At 34.9% G+C, this 18548-nt stretch overlaps 2 protein-coding genes across 2 annotated transcripts; both read right to left on the bottom strand.

Moving 5' to 3' along the window:
* Positions 1-4658: 4658 nt before the first annotated feature.
* LOC114733910 (indole-3-acetate O-methyltransferase 1-like) lies at positions 4659-7691 on the bottom strand. Its single transcript, XM_028921400.1, has 4 exons — positions 7572-7691; positions 7011-7439; positions 5546-5821; positions 4659-5012 (listed from the first exon to the last, which is right to left on the bottom strand). Exons 1-4 carry the CDS (start codon positions 7689-7691, stop codon positions 4659-4661), a joined length of 1179 nt encoding a protein of 392 aa, XP_028777233.1.
* Positions 7692-12554: 4863 nt separating this feature from the next.
* Positions 12555-17556, bottom strand: LOC114733899 (uncharacterized). Its single transcript, XM_028921392.1, has 6 exons — positions 16846-17556; positions 16173-16554; positions 14121-15523; positions 13828-13941; positions 13412-13566; positions 12555-12621 (listed from the first exon to the last, which is right to left on the bottom strand). Exons 1-6 carry the CDS (start codon positions 17284-17286, stop codon positions 12573-12575), a joined length of 2544 nt encoding a protein of 847 aa, XP_028777225.1. The 5' UTR covers positions 17287-17556; the 3' UTR covers positions 12555-12572.
* Between the last annotated feature and the right edge of the window lie 992 nt (positions 17557-18548).

Below are 18548 nucleotides of genomic sequence, written 5' to 3'. Positions count from 1 at the left end.
ACTTGTAAAAAAAGATGATCAGTTCTTTTTATTTGTCACTTGTATCCTTTTTAATGTTTTATTTTTAGTTGTGCTCATATTAATTATAGTAAAGATGAAGAGAAAGGGAATGAGAGAAAATATACAAGCATTTAATACTCTCCTTGATAGTTAATAAGAGCAAAAATAAAAAATTTCATCTATTTGATGCTTTTTGCCCTTGGTACGTGAAAAACGACAAATAATAAGGAAGAGTGGTATATATTAAAATGGGTAGGGCATCAATTTCAAATATTTTCCGTATACGGAAAGGTGCTCCTCCGACTGATGAAATTATATACTCCTCCGGTCCTAATTATAAGACCCAATTGACTTATTTGAGGAGATTAAAGAAGTAAGTTAAGTTGGTTATTTATAATAAATAAGTGTTGTCATTCCTAAAATATCCTTGCTAATTAAGTATATTGGCTAAAACTATCATTATTAGAAGGATTATCTTGGAAAAAAATGCATAAATATAAGAGACAAAATGGATTGGGTCTTATAATTAGGACCAAATAAAAAGTCAAATTGGGTCTTATAATAAGGACCGGAGGAGTATAAATATATAACAAAGGCTGGATGTAAAATCTGCTTATACAACTTTGCTCAAGTGGTTAACAGTATGAGGCGTCCAATAATTGTTCTTGTTAAATGCGAAGGAAGTTGCGTGCAAAGTGATGCGCTCTTGAGAATTAGAATATTGGAGCGTGTAGCAGTCAAACTCCAATAAATTTAACGACCAAATTCTTGTTCACTGTGAATGAGGCTCCTTGCATAGAAAATTGCATGTTTCGTGTCACAAAATTTTTTTACATTTCTGTCCATGTTTCCCAAATTATTACTGGTCCTAATTATAAAAACTAGTTGGCTAATTTAAAGAGATTAAGAAAAGAAGTTAAGTTAGTTATTTATAATAAATAAGTGTTGTCTTTTCTAAAATATCATTGCTAATCAAATGTATTGGCTAGAAATACCATTACTAGAAAGACTATTTTGAAAAAAAAATACATAAATATGAGACACAAAATGAATTGAGGTCTTATATTTAGGATCAAAATAAAAGTCAAACAATGTCTTATATTAAGGATTGGAAGTAGTATATTATAGATTTTTTTAACTTCTTTTCTCTTTTTTCTTCTTTGAAAAAAGGAAAAAAGTAAACCCGTTTTCCAGTTATCTTTGAGGCTTTGGGCGACGAATAATGAGGTGCCTCGTTAATGAATAAAGAAACTTTGTTGGTCGGTTCCAAGGAGATCTGCAGCTTCAGGGACATCCCATTCCGGAAAAGTTCCATTATTTGATATCCAATACTGTTTGATTTCAGATTCGAAAGGGATAGGATTTTAATTTTGGGGCAAAAAAATATCTCAATATAAATATTTTATATCTTCAAAGCCTAGAATTTAAAAGCTAAATTAGTATGGTATTACTCAGCTCAATTAAGGTTGGTTGTTAGATGCTATTTTATACGAGCCCATCTTAGTTATCTTGTTCAAGCTAGTTACTCCTTGGCCTTTCTAAAATACAACTCTTGCATTCTCCCCAACACCATCATCGTAATACCATTAATTCATAATATCTTTATATAGCTATTTTGAAGAAGACTTACGTACTAATCCTCATATACTTGATATATTTATATCCAATCAAATTAAAATAAGTAGACTTTAAAGTGTTAATAACATTAATAGCAAGAGTCCTATATATAAGCTTCAAATAACTAAATAATGTTTAACGAACTAGCAGTTAAAATTAGTTAAAAATAAAAAAATGTCGAAAATATTTTTTTAAAAATTTGCCCTTATTTATTGAGGGAGTAAATGAGAGGTAATAAACGAAAAAAAATGATGAAAGAGAATATACGAAGATAGTATTAATTAGAGAAAGAGAGTATTAAATCTAGTCAACTAAAGGAAAAATAGAAAAAAAAATAATAAATACTCAGACAAACTTTAAAAAAAAACTTATATTTTGAACCAGACTCATCTCTAAAAGTGAAGTTTATACATAGAACGGAGGGAGCAATATATAAAAATTCACCCGCATTGATTTGATTGAAAATAGGCACCCTGAGGCTGAGTATATAAGTTTGTCTTAGCTCTCAATTACATAAATCCTAGGTAGCCTTTTTTTTTCAGCTTCTACACACTCGTGTGTGTGTGTGTATTTTTTGTTTTGTTAATTTAATATGATTAAATGCACGCACGCACACAAACATGTAATTAACATCATCACATTTAAACGTGACGGGGTTGGGACAACTACTCTTTAACAAGGGCATGTGTGTATAGGTTTCATACGTGATTGCTTCGTAAGTAGATGCAACCAAGGCAAATAGTTACGCTAATTAGCTGAACATATCGTGTTTCTCCTATCATTGTCTTCAACGCCAATCTAAAATATGTGGCCTATAGTGTGCGTATACACACACACACACACCATCGTCGTCTTCGCCGCCAAACTGCAATGCCAGAATCTTGCCCACTTATTTCTACTTCCTACCCAATATATGAGCGAAAGCCAAGCTAACAAGTTATTTAGTTTTCATCAACCTACATCAAATGTTAATTAATTTCGTCCTCGTCCATATCGTTTAAAGTTATTCTCATGAAGAGATTATACATTAGTAGCTTTCAAATTGTTTCATTATGTTGTGTCTGGACCCCCAAAATATTCGACAACACATATATTAAAATAGACATTCATATATATCATAATTGAAGATGCATTCGATGGAGTAAATATTCTTTCTTAGACTTAGTTGCAGATTGATGCTAACTAAGGTATATATGCAAAACAGAACCAAATGTATATATGTTTTTAGTTGTTGGAAAACACGTCCTTACTTTCCTCTCTCTCTCTCTCTATATATATATATATATAGCCTCCATCTCATCAACATTCAAGTCGACGCCACACTTTGTCTTCCTTCGTCTTCTTCTCTCCATATGTTATTAACCTAATAATAATAATGACAATACTTAATAAGCTGTCATTCTGTTCTTCTGATCCTTGTTCTTGTCCGGAAAGGTTGCCTCCTCATCATGAAAGGAAAAAGCCCAGTTTCTTGTCAAAGCTCGTCCTAAATATGAATATGAAGACCAACTGCTCATGGAGAAAGAAGAAGAAGAAGAAGACGAAGAAGAAGAAAGATCAGAGGCGACATCATCATCAAGAACCACTAATAATGGCGGATTCAATTTCAAAGGACATATCACTAGAGGAGTGGTTTGCCATATCACCATCAGCAGGAAACAAGAGAATCTGCAAGAATCATGATAATGATGGTGGTGGTTCTAAGAGTGTTTCATTTTCTGGGCAGTACAGTAGTACAGTTTCATTGGAAGAACTTATGAACATTAGCGAGTTTAGTTACAGTGAATCAAGCAGAGAGTTGAGTTTGTCGTTGGAGAAACTTCTGATGATGAGAGAGAAGAAGGATACTGAAGAAGAAGTGGAAGTGGGGTTATATTCGTTCAGTAAAAGCAGAAGTATCGTAAGCAGAGAGAGGAAGGTGAGTTTCAGACTTCCAGAAGCTTCTGATATCATCATTCTCAATTCCCCACAGCATTGAAATGAAATGAAATCTCAAACAATAACACAGACTTTGAGCAATTGTTTCTTTATTAGTTTCTGCAGTTAATTGATTTCAATATGAATAGTAATGAGTCAATCTGTGCCTTGTTTGGGTACATTGAGATCCCCATGAGTTTATAATCATCAATAACATCATTTTGGCAATATATGTAGCTTGTTTAATTAGTGCCTTTAAAATATTATTATAGTTCTTTTAATTACTTCAAACTTTTATTGCAACTGACTAAACTCATAATAAGACTCGTCGCAAAAAGTGGTCAGCATGACCTTTTCATCCAACAATATTTTAGCGGTTATATTAGTTTGTCTAACAGTTTTAGGCAATAATTTTAACAACATTGTAATCATTCAAGACGATGCACTTTTAAGTATTAATTTATCCAATGTTTATTATTTATGAAGAGAGAAAATCAAGATATGAATCATATGGCATCTCTATTATTAATCCAACTACATGCAAGCACATACGCAATTTGCACGGAAGTTGATTAAAACATAATAAAAACATAATGGGACGCAAAAAAAAAAAGAATAATAGTAGAAGAAAAGGTGATGAGAGGAAAAAATACAATACAAACCAAATACAAATGCGAAATTAAAATATTGTCTTCCTAAATATATCTAGCTAGCTGGTACTACAATCTAATATAAAACGCGCCGTTTCACTCACAACTTCACACTACATTCATGAAATGAAACTATATATAAAAATAAGACACAATTTATGAGGCTCGCAGACTTATTTTAACATCTGTGTGGTTTAATAAAAAGCATATATTATTGTAATTATTGCAGTATTAAAAAATGATATTAAATTTTATATACATTGATGTCACCTTTTGCACATGACAATATGTGCGCGCGTGTGTGTATGGAAAACGGATTTAATTTATATATGGAAACAGAAATTAAACTACACAAATAAATATATATACATATATCACCAATATATGTAATAAATTTTGCTATACGTAACATGTTTATATATAACTTGTGTGTTGTGTGGGTTTACATTAAACCGCCGTACCTAACAATTCTGATTAAGCGAGGGAAAGGGACGCTACAATATGAAAGAACTGAATTTGGTCCAAGAGCTGCTTGCCCTGCCTCGCGGCTCGGAGCGCCACCCTGGAGAACAGCTCGTTGCTGAGGTGCTCGCCGATGTGAGCCTCCACAAGGACGCCGGACACAGTCCGGCAGCTGTTGGCTAAGGCTCTGCCAACTTCGGCTTCGTCGTCAGGGCGGCTCACCACAAGAGGGCTTCCTCCTTTAAACAGCTCAAGCTTGTTGATCACAAATGAGCCGTCGGCTTCAATCACCTCCTTCAAGTCTTGTAAGCTCGATGCGTAGAGAGGAATGTTGAAGTCGTCTCGTTTCTCACTACTGATTAATCCCTGCCCTCAAAATTATTCATAATTCACTATAATTTAATTGATTGAAGAGAGAGATGGAACAAATAAATATGAGAGAGAATTTCCTTACATCATTTCTACTACTTTATTGTTTTAGTATATAGTTATAAAATATTTTAATTTTACAAATTAATTAGTTAAGAGAAATTTATACTAGCTATCTACATGTTTTTATATGATTAATTTATTATTTCTAGTAACTTACGTACGAGGAAAGTGAATTTAGGGATAAAAAAAAATCTACTCAAAGTCAAAATCGTGTACCTAAAATTAAGAAACTATTAAATTCACCACTAGATTAAATATACGAACGTATATATTCATTGGTTTAATATAGATTAATAATTATATATTCTTCTAGTTTTCTTGGCCCAAAAATATTATTCTAGTCTAAAAATTAAAAATTTTGGATAAAATAGTTTAAAAATTAAAAACGAGACTAGAAAATATATTTTCATAAACCAAAAAGGGAAAAAATTAATTTTAATAGCCCTTTAAAAAGAAAATGTGCATACCTCTTGAACAAGATCTTCCCAGGCGTCCTGAAAGTGGGTCCCAAAGAGGAGGCCGGGTCCACCCTGGTCAGTGGGGTCGGGTGAGGTCCGACCCAAGAAGACCAAGAACACGGACCCGCCTTTCTTGATCTCAAGGGAGCGGCATTTGAGAAAGGCGGCAAAGTCAGATTGAAACTGTCTCTTGTATGCGTTGGCAGTGCTCTCAGTGGCTCCATGTATGAACACTTTTCCTTTGTTATATTCTCTTCCTCTCTTCTCCATCACACTCTCTGGTATCTGCCATTCATATTCCCAATCAATTTTTCAAACAAGAAAAGAACCAGTTCGTAGTTTATTTCATTCTTTCTGGTTAATTAATTAATTAATCAAGCCGGCCCCTCAGTTAATGTTTATGTTAAAATATAAGCATGATCGTGAACAGTATGTGGTTGTTGCTATGCATGTTTTAGAAAAGTAGTGTTCAAATATAGGTCAACATCTGTCTGAACTAAGGTTCAACCATTGAGACGAGAGACCATGCATGCATGCTTTTGAATTTGACGATATATATATATCACTATATATATATATGGCATTAATTAATTAACTTTGTTTCTCTTTAACCTCGTCATCATATTATGGGCTTATCCATTTGAATTTTGGGACTTCATTGTTCCCTTTTTTTTTTTTTTTTGAATTAGTGGCATGGATGTTTCATTCTTTCTTTGTTTTTTTAATAGATACACACACATATGATACTTGGTATTATTATGTCAAGTTTGATGATCTCTTGATTTTATTTAAGGAGAGGGAGAATTTTTTATTCATAAGTTAGAGGAAGAATTTTTTTATATTCCAAGTTACATTATTAGATTTTTTTTATATGAATGTATAATTTTATCATTCATTTATTATTGTGTAAACTATTATTTTCTTTAAAAGTTTAGGGAGAGTTATAATGAGGTCTTGAGAAAAAAATAATTACTAAAAAATTCTAATAACAACTAAAGTAGTATATAATAATAAGTTCTAAAATAAAAAATAACAACTTCTAAAACTTGTTTTATAATTATTTTCTTTTGTTCGGATCCCATTGTAATTCTCCTAAAAGTTTATATATTAAATATGAATAATTTTTTTTTAATTCTAATAATAAAATATGCTAAAGTGACTTATAAATAGCATTATAAGAAATTCTTTGATTGTTTAAAAGGTTCTACTGTAAGAAAAGTCATCGAAAGAAGAAATGGTGCTTAAAATGAAAGTCGTATTTCCAGGAACCTGTTAGTCAATCAGGAAAAGATTGAATGCGGTGCATGGTTCCTTAAAGTATGGGTTCTAATCAAACAGGGAAAAGAAATCTTAGAAAGAATCAATAAAGTCAATCCTAGAAAATTCGCATGATGTGTGGTAATTTTACTAAATTTAACCGACCAATGATAGATAATGAAGAATCAAAGATATTATTGGATATTAACTGACCAACCTGAGATATCCAATGTAGTGAAAATGCTGAATGAAAGAAATTGATGGACCTTGCCGGGAAAAGCCTCCGGTAAAATGAGCCGGGGACTCCGGCAACAAAGTAAGAGCGGTGGTTGTCGGCGACGAGGCACTCTTCACTACCAACGCCGCCGCCATAGTTGATCAACAAAGGAGGAAACAACTGGAAGAGGGTATTGAAATCATTGCTTGGAAGATCTGAGAAGAAAGCAGAAAACTCAGGTGGCGCAAACCCTAAATCCTGGTACCGCTTGATGAAGTGCTTGATGATAATGTCCACTGTATCAATGGTGTTCCTTCCACATGAACATCCCAAATCCACAACTGTAAACGGAATATTAGGGTTATCTTCAAGCTCAACTGTGTCTAGGGTTTCTTTGAGAAGATGAAGCACAGACCTAGCATGTATGGCCTGCAAAAATCATATATATATAAGCTTCACAAAAAAAATCATATCCCATTGAATAGAGCCGGCTACACGAATCGGTTCTCGCTATTGTGTTCTTTGATCAAGAACTAAGAAAGCTAGTAAAGGAATAATAACCTGAGCTTGAGAATTGTTGGCATAGCTAGCTTCTCCTTTGCCACCTTTCATGCTAAGCAATCTCTCCAAGTTCATCCTTGGCACTACTGCAACATTATTGTCTCCCTTTGCAGGCGCCATTGAAGGTGGCCTTAAGCTGCCAAAATGACACAGAAAGACTTAAATATATAACTACAAAAGCAGAAGGCGATGTCTGCTTCTCTCTCTCTCTCTCTCTCTCTCTATATATATATATATATATGTAGCTTCTGCAGCTATATATCTAGCTATAGGCCAAGAAAAAAGAAGCAACAAGCTGAAAGAAAAAGGATTTGGTTACATACCAGAGTTGGGAACAGGGTTTCTAAAAGTTGGGCTAACCGAAAGTTTTACATCTTTGTGGAAACCAATTGCAAGATGGGACCTTTCAGCAAGTTATTCTGTTTAAGAAATCGATGAATATATGTCTGTATTAATTGGTCCTGATGACAAATATAGTTTAAAAAAAGCTCGACTAGCTAACCGAAAGTTTTGTGATTTTAGAAATGTTAGTTATGATCGATCTGTTTCAGAAACTTCTATCAGAAGGATGTATACGACGACCATTCTTGGAAAATTACTCCCTTAGGTTATGGTCAATAATATTGTTAGGGATAAAACTTTGCCTTAATTTGAGTTCCCACTAATGAGAAACTTTTACATACTTTCTAATATTTTATGGTGGAATATGATATTTATTATATTTTCTTTATTATCAGATATAATTAAGAGTCAAAGTGTATTATGATTATTAATGGAGTCATCCCCCAAAAATCAAGGTTCTTTCTGTACCCAACTCACCAGACATGCACATTCTGCTGCAACCTCATTTTCCCATTATTTATCTTTTCTCTCTATCATTGACCTTTCCCTTCTTTTCCTTTCTTTGTTTTTTTGAAATCAGTATCAGTAATAATAACTAGAATACCTCATCCCAAGAGAGGTTTATATAGCATTACCTCCGGTTCTAATTATAAGACCCAGTTGACTAACTTGAGGAGATTAAGGAAAAAAGTTAAGTTAGTTATTTGTAATAAATATGTGTTGTCTTTTCTAAAATATTCTTACTAATCAAGCATATTGACTAGAACTACCATTGTTAGAAGAACTACTTTGGAAAAAATACATAAATATGAGAAATAAAGTGGATTGGGATCTTATATTTAGAACCAAAATAAAAATTAAACAGGGTCTTATATTAAGGACCGGAGGTAGTACAATTGCAGAATTTTAAGTCTAAACCTGGAACCTTGAGAATTCTACTGACCGATCCATCCCCATGCGTCCATGGATCTCATGCACCAAATTAAAAAACATGGGGGAAAAAACCTAGTCACGTCTCACACTTATTTTTACTTTCTTTTGTGATTATATCTCTCTTCAAACACTTTGTCGTTTATGTACATCTAAATGCATTGCTTTATTGAGGCTCTTTCAAAGTCACAGCCGCGTGATGATCGCCTGTTCACATGAAACAAGGCTTTCTATTAACTCTGTGTGTTATATAGAACCATATTATCAATATTATATTTTATTAATATATATATATATATATGTTATAATATCGCAGAGCGTTTGATTCAAGAACATTTGTTGACGGAATCTGCAAAACGTAGTGGGATGGTCAAAAAGATGTGTGGTAGTTAAACAGTTATTTTCAATCTTTGTCGGCTTTTAATTTTCTTTCTGTTGATTTGTTGTGGATCTCGATCCCATTCAAGTTAGTACAAAAGTGTATCTGATTGGGAATGTTATTCTTTTTGGTTTGACTTTTGACCTTTAATTTGGTTCTTTATTATCAGACCTCCCGCCTTCCTCGTTGTATACCCATGCAATAGATTTAAAAAGCAATAACATTAACCAACGAAACTACGTCTAATTTCTCACAAAATAATGAACTAAAATTTAAATCTTTACTGAGAGAGAGATGTTCTTATTTAGTGTATGATAGTATCTCGAACTGCTCAGCAAAAAAAAGACAATAGTATTTGCTTTTACAAATATGTGACACATCTTTCTCTCCCACACGCACACGCAAAATATGCCAAATTCAAGTGTCGTTTGTCGCAACGGAGATGGAACATATTGTCTCTGATCATGGAAATTTCATATACAACAGGTGGAAAGAAGGTTTTGGAATCCTCCAATATCACAGTCAGTCAAAGTACATGTGTAGAGTTCTGTTTTTCCCTCTTTTTTCTCATTCATTTCTATTCTTTTCATATTCTTAATTTTCTTTGAGTCGGTTTCATATATTTAACTTTGATAAGCAGAAATATGTTGATTAAACCAGGATTTTTAAATGAAAATTGTGAATAGACTTCTTTTTTTTTTTTAATTATGTACAAGAAATTAAGATATGAACGCTATCAACGAAGATTAGTCCAGTAAACAAAAACATGATTGGCACTATTTCAAGCTTTGAGGCCTAGACTAAACGAGCTTTTAAGACCCAAGTCACCTAATCTTATTGTTGATTATTGTTGACTCAAGGATATGTGAATACCTCCATAGGTTGTGCTACAGGTGATTGGCAAGTTTGGCAGCATTTCTGGACAGAAGACAAGTGTGTTGTCCTCTAGAAACGTGATGGATGATGAAAGGAGATTCATTCGAAGAGATGGGTTTCAGCAAAACATTAGAATTGGGTAGATACTGGGGATCCCATCGGATAAGTGGTACAAGAACGAGAAGCAAATTCCAGTGGCTGGTTGATAGAATGCAGAAAAGATTTAAGGATAACTTTACTGCAAGCACTCACAAAACAGGTACCTGTTTATAATATGCTAAATTTTATTTTTTATCATTAGATCATTAATAAGCTTCAAGTCATGTTCTGCTTTTAAAAGATTCAGACTTGAAAACTTTTAAAAAACCTGAGGGGCGCCCCAAAAAAAAAAAACCGGCAGTAGCACTCATGTAGTTTGGTAGGAGATATTTAAGCCCCTTGGCTTTTCAAGGGTCCATTGACATCGACAATGGCATATGAAGAAGATAAGAGATGAGAAGATGATATCATAATTATTATCTTCAGTGAATGCAGAGTCTTGAAGAGCCAAGACGTACAGCTAAAGATTGTTTGTCATTCTGTGTTTTAATCTGCATTTTTTTGCGCCTTTTCTTCTCGGTTTTTGGTTGGTCTTCAAGGAAGAGAAAATGAACACAAACATCCAATGCTTAATCTAATCACTCTTGGCTATTAAGCTCTGCTAGCAGGTAATATTTTTATTGACAAATCAATGAAGAAACAGAACAATCCCCCGACTATGGTTCCTAGAAGAAATGGCTTCAAGCGATTAATTTTACACAAAAAGAAGACGGCTGTATACAAAGGAAACATTTTACATTTCCAGCATCCTAAGCAGACTACAATACAACATGGATAATTTATTTGTTCCATGATATCCTGATAATGTTATTAGTGGGCCTAATGCACCTAAAGACCCAAAAAGAATCAGAAAATACAAATAACTATCATAAGCAAAAACTAAACCAAGTCACAGCTTCACCTACATATTTTACATCAAACAGACTCGAACTCGTCTAGCATCTGAAAGCTACAAACCTGCATGGACACAAAAGCTGTGTTACGACCAAGAAGTATGCCCAGGAAAAACAAGAGCTGACACCATTGTCAGTTATAACGTTGCAGCTAACCAAAAATATCAACCAGGACATGGAAATTGCCAGAATTATAGGATCCCTTCCCAACCAATCAAATAAAAGCTAGACCTAGAGTTCTGGGATATGGCACTGAGGAAATCAAAGAGCAGAAAGATCCTTTTAGCAAAAGAAGAGAGGAAAGTATTCTTGTTCTGTTCAACTTCTCTAGGAAAAGCCCAAAGGGGGCTCATTCTGCGGTGCAAACAACTTCTTGTCCCTGCGAATCTAAATGCAATGCTCAATAAGTCTTTTGTATGGATAAATTCTGGTCTGCCACCCCCTCATATGGATTAGAACAGTAAAAATGGACCCCACACTTTTCAATATGTTGTTTTATATTGTATTAAATCCTCAATTATCCAGGCATCATGCTTCAGCAGGAATGCAGCTGGATACTCTAAAACTGCAGGGATTAAAAAAAAGAAAAAGAAAGGGGGGGAAAAACACTTCTTAGAGGTAGCAAAAACAGTTCCCTGCTGTAAGAGAATCAGAAATTGTAACTTCGAAAAATAAACAGAAGCAAAATATACGCACACACATATATAAGAAAACCCACCCAAAACATAAATTACATCAATTACCTCTAACCTTTTACATACAAGCCCTTTTAGTAATTTGACATGGAAGAAGCACTTCCTTTGAAAGATTTGCCAAACATGTTAATAATAATATTGGGAAAACCATATTGAAGGTACCTATACTTTCTCTCAATTTTTAATTTGGTACCTATGTGTTTTTTTCCCTTAATTAAACATTTAATTTTATCTTTTTAGCAACATTAGCTCTTATAACTTTGTTCTATTGATATTTTTAGTCTTTACATAAGGATTAATGATGTTAATAGAGCAAAATTAAAGATTTAGTTAAGAACAAAAAACACATAGGTACCAAATTGAAAATTAAAAAAAAGTATAAGTACCTCCAATATGGTTTTCCCTAATAATATTTATCAAACGTTTACAATTCTACCTTTAAGCAAATATCATTAGCAATCCCAAATGGCCTAGGCGTCACGATCCATCTCAAAAAATAGGTTGAAAATGAGAGGAAACACGAAACATCCTTGCAGGATAAAATAATTTCTATTTGACCCATCACCCAACAGACATACATGATCATGGGGAAAGAAAACAACACCTTTAAGCAAAATGAGAAAGAAGTTCTCACAATTTTTATATTCAAGGGCTTTTCTATAAACATGGCAAAAGAAGGGCAAGTCTTATGAGCAGATAAATGAGAAGAGAAAGAAAAATTAACAAATGCAGGATCGAATAATCACCTGGAACAGCCAAGTGCAGGAAAATGGTGCGTAGGACAGCATCAACTGGTAACAGGCTGAAATAATTTTTTGACTCCATCATAGAACCATCTAGAAAACAAAACAGACGTCAAGTCAAAGATTATCCAGGACAAACTACAATTTTCACTGTTAAAAATACAAGCAAGAATCAGCCCCATGAATTGGAGTCAAAACTGTCTTGATTATTAACAGGATGAGCAAAACAGCCCTGGGTTTTCAACACTAACAGTATCCCTTTATGTCCACAATATGTGCAAGGGAGAAATGTAATTCACACACACAAAAAACGGAAAACATGGTTACAAAGAGGAAGAATTTTAGTAAGTTTAGCAATCAATGCCATCCCAGGACCTTTGGAGACTGACAATGGTCACATATGAAACGCAGATTTGGGTGCACAATGCAGTGTGAAACAAGGAATTAGGAATAAAACAAGTTCAACAAATCATATGGACAAAAATCATTATGCAATTCAAAAGCAAATTGCGTCAAAGCATCATGGTTTTCTGGTGCTTGTTTGAATGCGCAAGATCACTGAACTTTGCAGACCAAAGGTTCAAGTTTCATGGAACATATGGCGCATGTGCTTTTTTTTTTTTTTCCATTTGGGGGCGGCGCTTCTTCTGATTCATTTTGAAAACTTTCTCGGGAGATATGGCAATAAATATGAATTTGTTTCCCAATTCACCAAAATCTCCGTTCTGAACTGAATCAAATTAACTAATGCTTTCACAATCAAGTGCAATAAATATTCCCTGCTTGTTACTACCTGAATGAATCAGAAAACTGATAAACTTTCTAAACTGGATATGAAACGAAATAAAGCTGTTTCGAATGATAGAGAAATTTAGAATCAAACCTGCATAGGAAAATGGGCCGAAGTCTAGCACTTTCCTCAGGTTCTAACCCCCTTCGTCTATTGTTTTCTTGTTGAAATTTAAAAGACGGGAGGACTTCACAGGGACCTTGAATGGATCCAGCCATTTCAGTTCTATCACTATTAGATTCATAAACCTTCAGGAAAGAGAATGAAAAATGTATCTGTAAGATAACTTCCATATGTCCAAGATGTGGGAGTTATCATTTGTGGAACAGAAACTGATCACAAAGAAGTTAAAGCTTTAAACCAATACAGAGCTTATGGGGTATAAGTCCATGCATGACCCAAAAGGCAAAACAATGATGGCTTAACTCCACAATTTCCCACAAACACATGCATGAGCATCACTCTCAAGAGAGAGAAATGTAAAGGATAAAAAACAATAAATAAATTACCTCATTGACTTCAGATATACATGGATGAGGGATATTCCCTGGTAAATCACCAGGAAAGTAGCACTTTGTCACATTTACCCACTTCAATCCAGTTTTGCTATCTTCAAACATAGACTGCAATAAAAATGGGGGGAAAAGCTTTCAGATTGCAAACATAAATCAAATCCCGAGAGAAACGAGTGTATTGCTAAGACATAAAATGTCCTCTAATTCATTTGCATATTATGTTCTTGGGTAAACTTCAACATATAAAATTAATTGCATGATTACAGTTATACTAACAATTTGCTTACCTGCAGTTTAGATGGAATTAGCTTGCCATGACTTGATTTAAAAAGAGCATGATCCTGCAGCCTATATGTAACTCCATTAACTTGGCATGATTGGTAAAACCTTTTCTCATCAACAAGTTGCACAAGATCACCAACCCATTCTACTGCATGTAAGCCATCGGAATATAATGCAGTGCATTGTCTCCCTTCACCATGTGTTCCAGAACTTTTATCAGAATTTGCTAGTGCAACATATTGGTCATCACGTTTGATATCATATGTCAAACTTTCTCCCCCATGAGATTCCTTTCTGTTATTACCTGTCAAATTATTTTCAACATGTTTATATGACAAAACGTCAACATTGTTTGGTAGTGATGTCAGTTCAACTTGTACAGCTTTTGACATTTGCAAATTGTCAGGTTTAACTGACTCAGTTAACTGAGGAAGCACTTCTGATTCTGAGGCAAAGGTTCTCTCTTTAGAGGTGGATGGCTCAGAAATTATTTGTTCAGCAGAACTTTCACCTGGCATGCCAACAGCAGGACTAGAAGCTGCACTAAGGGATTTTATTGAGATATTTGGGTCAGGCTTCTCATCCATGTGTTTGCTGCTTGATGAATGAGTGTTATCCTGAATTTCTTTTGCATCAGGGACCTTTGAGACAGATGGAAGCTCAACATTTTTGTTCTTACCAGTGGCATCAGTTGACACAGAGCCTCCATTTGTTGTTAACTCCTGTGAGCTGACCTTTGGAGCTACAACTCCAGTTTTCTTCTCTAAGGATGGTTGGACTCCAACTGCATTAGAGGGCACTTTTGGTGGGGTGTTTGCGGACCTCATCACACGACCATATTTTGGAGGCAAAGGCTTTCCACCACTTAATGTCAAGCACCTCATGCAATGCCACTCACCTCTAGGAATTCCTCTCAAAAGTGATGGCTGCAAACACTTCAAATGAAACCCTTTTTCACAAGCGTCACAAAGAAGCACAGTATCCACTTCATTGACAGTGAGATCACACATTTGGCAAGTAAATGCCTTATTCATATAATCCCTTGATGGAGGAGTCCATGTGGGATGCTCAGGAAGCTTTGGTTGTAACAGTCTCTGGACAATCCTTGCAATTTCAGTGTGATTATTATGAAGTGAAGAAGGCTGAACAATGTTCATGCCCTGCAATGGCTGGTGCAAGCTAGACAAATTTCCAGGGGATGTTTGAGTTACTATGGGTCTATAGCCCTGATCCCTAGCTATTTGTGAAGCAGCCCTGGGCCCAGTTAGGTCACCCATTCCCTCAACCTTGACAGGGTTATGTCCAGTCACTTTGTTTTCTGGTGTACTCCTAGCTAATGAGCCAGATTGAGTTTGAGTTTGTATTGACCATGTTGGAGCATTCACCAACGGTTGGTTCGAAGAATTTGCTGCATTTTAAAATTTATCAACGTTCAGAACCCAATTCCATAGTTGGAAGGCGACAATGCACACAAATTTTACGATTAATTTCAGAACCCAATTCCATAGTTGAAAGGCGACAATGCACACAAATTTTAAGATTAAAAAAAAAAAAAAAAAGAAGCAGGCTACCAATTTTTCAGGTAAAGAAATAAAGGATATTACAAGCAAAAATAAAGGTCAATGGCCAGATGTAACATAAATTAAAGCTTCCAAAACATTCACCCATGAACAAATAAAATACAAACTGAAAAGGAAAATAATAGTACAACGGAAGAGAGAAGATGCTTAATTGACAGTTCTTAAAGGTGCTTTAGCATAGACGATGCTTTTTTAATATTTCAACGCAACTAGGAAAGCCATCTAAGGTAGATTATATCAAACTAACCAAGCAGCATATTTATGTTTTTTGAAGGGGCTGGTTAGACTTTTGCAAAAGATAACCAGTTCACAACATATAAAAGGAAAATCCAAAATCCAAGTCTACATGCTCTCCCGTCTATGCATATTGCAATGAAAATAAAGAATCATAAATTAGACATTCTTTAAAAGAAAAAGTAGCCCCCCTCATTTCATGGAAAAAGTGAGGAAGCTCGATGGAATTTCAAGGGATGTTACCTTGAGCATGCATCAAATAAGGCCCACTTGATCCTCCATCAACTTTGAACTGTGGTTGTTCAACTTTAGGCAATGCTAATGAAGATGAATTTCTGCCCAAGTGACTGCTAGGCATTCCGCCAGAAACTATAGGTGATTTTACTTCAGTAGTAGTTGACTGATATTGCAAACCAGAAGAAGATCCAGCAGGAACATGAGTCACGTGAGGAGAAGTTATGGTACCAGAAGACGAGACTCCTGTGTGGCTTGATTTGTCCGAAGCAAACATTCGAACAGTATGAGATGGCATACGGTTTTCAACCATTCCACTACCCATGCTTGTTTGCAATGGCTGAGAAGTAGATGGAGCAGAATGTTCATGAAACTTCTTTGATTCTTCCATCTGGGAAACAAAAAGATACAATTTATAAGAGAACAAAAGAGAAAAATCATAAAAAAAAAAAAACACAGTGAGAACGGAAGCGCCACTCTCACACTCTCACACGGGCACCTAGCAACGCAGCATATAAATCGAGAGAAACAAGATTTAAAATTTTTAAATTATACATCTCACATTAAGAAAAATTGTCTTTCAGTAACAAGTTCCACAATTTAGCTTCAAAATGACACAATAGAAGATTGACAAACATCAGCCTGCATTAAACAAGAGTAATCTTTCAGGTTGAGAACTTACCTTCAACTTGGAGAGTGAGAACCTTTCGGTTATAGACATCTTTGGAGTTTGAAACCCTAATCCCTGGTCTTTAATCTTCCCGTTCAATCCAAGATCCTCAATCACAGTCCCCACAGCTTCCCTTGCCACAATATCCTTGGGGGCCATCCCTTGACACAACTCCACCAACTTCATCCTCGCCTCCTTCATCAACTCAATCTCCACATTAGTGGGCTTCTTCCCGCCTCGCATTGCCGACATCGTCGACAAAACCAGCACAATCTCCGCCACTCTCTTCAACTCCCCGCTAGACGCAGCAGCCGCAGCCGCCGCTGCTTCAACCTTAGGCTTCTTGGCCAATTCCTCACTCCCACCATTCTCAATCGCCCTTTTCACCGGCAAGCCCTCGGATTGCGTCTCCTCCGGCGGCTCCGTTCCCTCAGCAACCATCGCCAATTCCATGACCAACACTTAAATCCAAGAAGCGAAATCGAGAAGCAAGGCCGTGAAGAGCGAGATGAAGGGGAGAGAGATAGAGATGGGGAAGAAACCCTACAGAGGAGAGAGAGAGCGGGATGGTGGAGGGAAAACGGAGGAGGGGGAAAAGATTTGAAAAAGAAAGAAAGGGAAGGAATAAGGAAGGAGTAAAATTATATATAGGTTTTGGCGGGTAATTTGGGAGAGATGGAATTCGTAATAGGGGTGAGTTTTGATTTGAGAGAGAAAAGAGGTCGAGTGGCTGAGCAGAGCGAGAGCGATACCGAGCTTTGGAGAGAAAAGAAGGACTTATAATGTTCAACTCGGATGACTCGGACCTTGACTCAACGAGTTGTAGATTCCCATGGCCTTTGCTTGCTTTCCTTTTTTTTCCCTTTAACCAAAAACAAGTAAATAGCAAAGATAATATTTTTTCACCAAAAAAATAAAAAATAATAATCATATCACTTTAGGATTTTTAAAGGAAAGTTAATATTTTTACCAATAATTACATACGACAGTATATTTAAATCAGGATCCGTTATTTTAACTGTTGAATTTGATCTTATTTTTGGAAGTTTGGAATCTTAATTTTTTTAAGTGATTTTTTAAAGTAAGTGATCATTAAATTAATTAATAATTACTAATATTTTAATGACAATAGATCATTCTGGCCAATGATGAATTGATAATAAATTTTAACAATTTTTTTCTGGTAAATAATTCTTTTAAGACACAAAAAGCAAGCAAACAAACAATTTTTCTTTAAAAGATCGCCATTTGATGGAACCGAATCCTTTCTATAGATTCTTTTTATATTTTGGAGTGCCAATTTGATCTAAGCATTGAGGAAGAAAGTGATGCAACGCTCAAAAAGTTTTTAGGCTTTCTTAATTCTTTTGTATAATAAGACTAATATATTTTAATTAAAGTTCACTTTAATAAATTTGTTGAATCAAGAAAGTAGCTATAAGAAATGCTATGTTTGATTGTTGGAAAAAAAAAAAAAAGAGGAAATTTTTTTTTAATTAAAAAGGGGATGGGAATATTTTCCCTCCATTTTTTCCCAACTAAACCAAAAAAAAAAAAAGTAAAATTATTTTTCGAGTCTCTAAGCAAAAAGGCCATAAATAAACATTAAACCAAGCATCAAACAAATAAACTTTTTTACTGCTGGAAAAAAAATTTCTATTTTGCCCAACTAAATTGACACACTACATCACATGGGAGAGAGTAGTATTGAGAGA

This window comes from Neltuma alba, unplaced genomic scaffold (genome assembly GCF_004799145.2).
Source record: "Neltuma alba isolate B1F8T4 unplaced genomic scaffold, ASM479914v2 tig00013042_pilon, whole genome shotgun sequence".
In the NCBI taxonomy this organism is placed as follows: domain Eukaryota; kingdom Viridiplantae; phylum Streptophyta; class Magnoliopsida; order Fabales; family Fabaceae; genus Neltuma; species Neltuma alba.
Note: the sequence above shows the minus strand (reverse complement) of the source record. Positions and strands in the feature narration are given on the sequence as shown.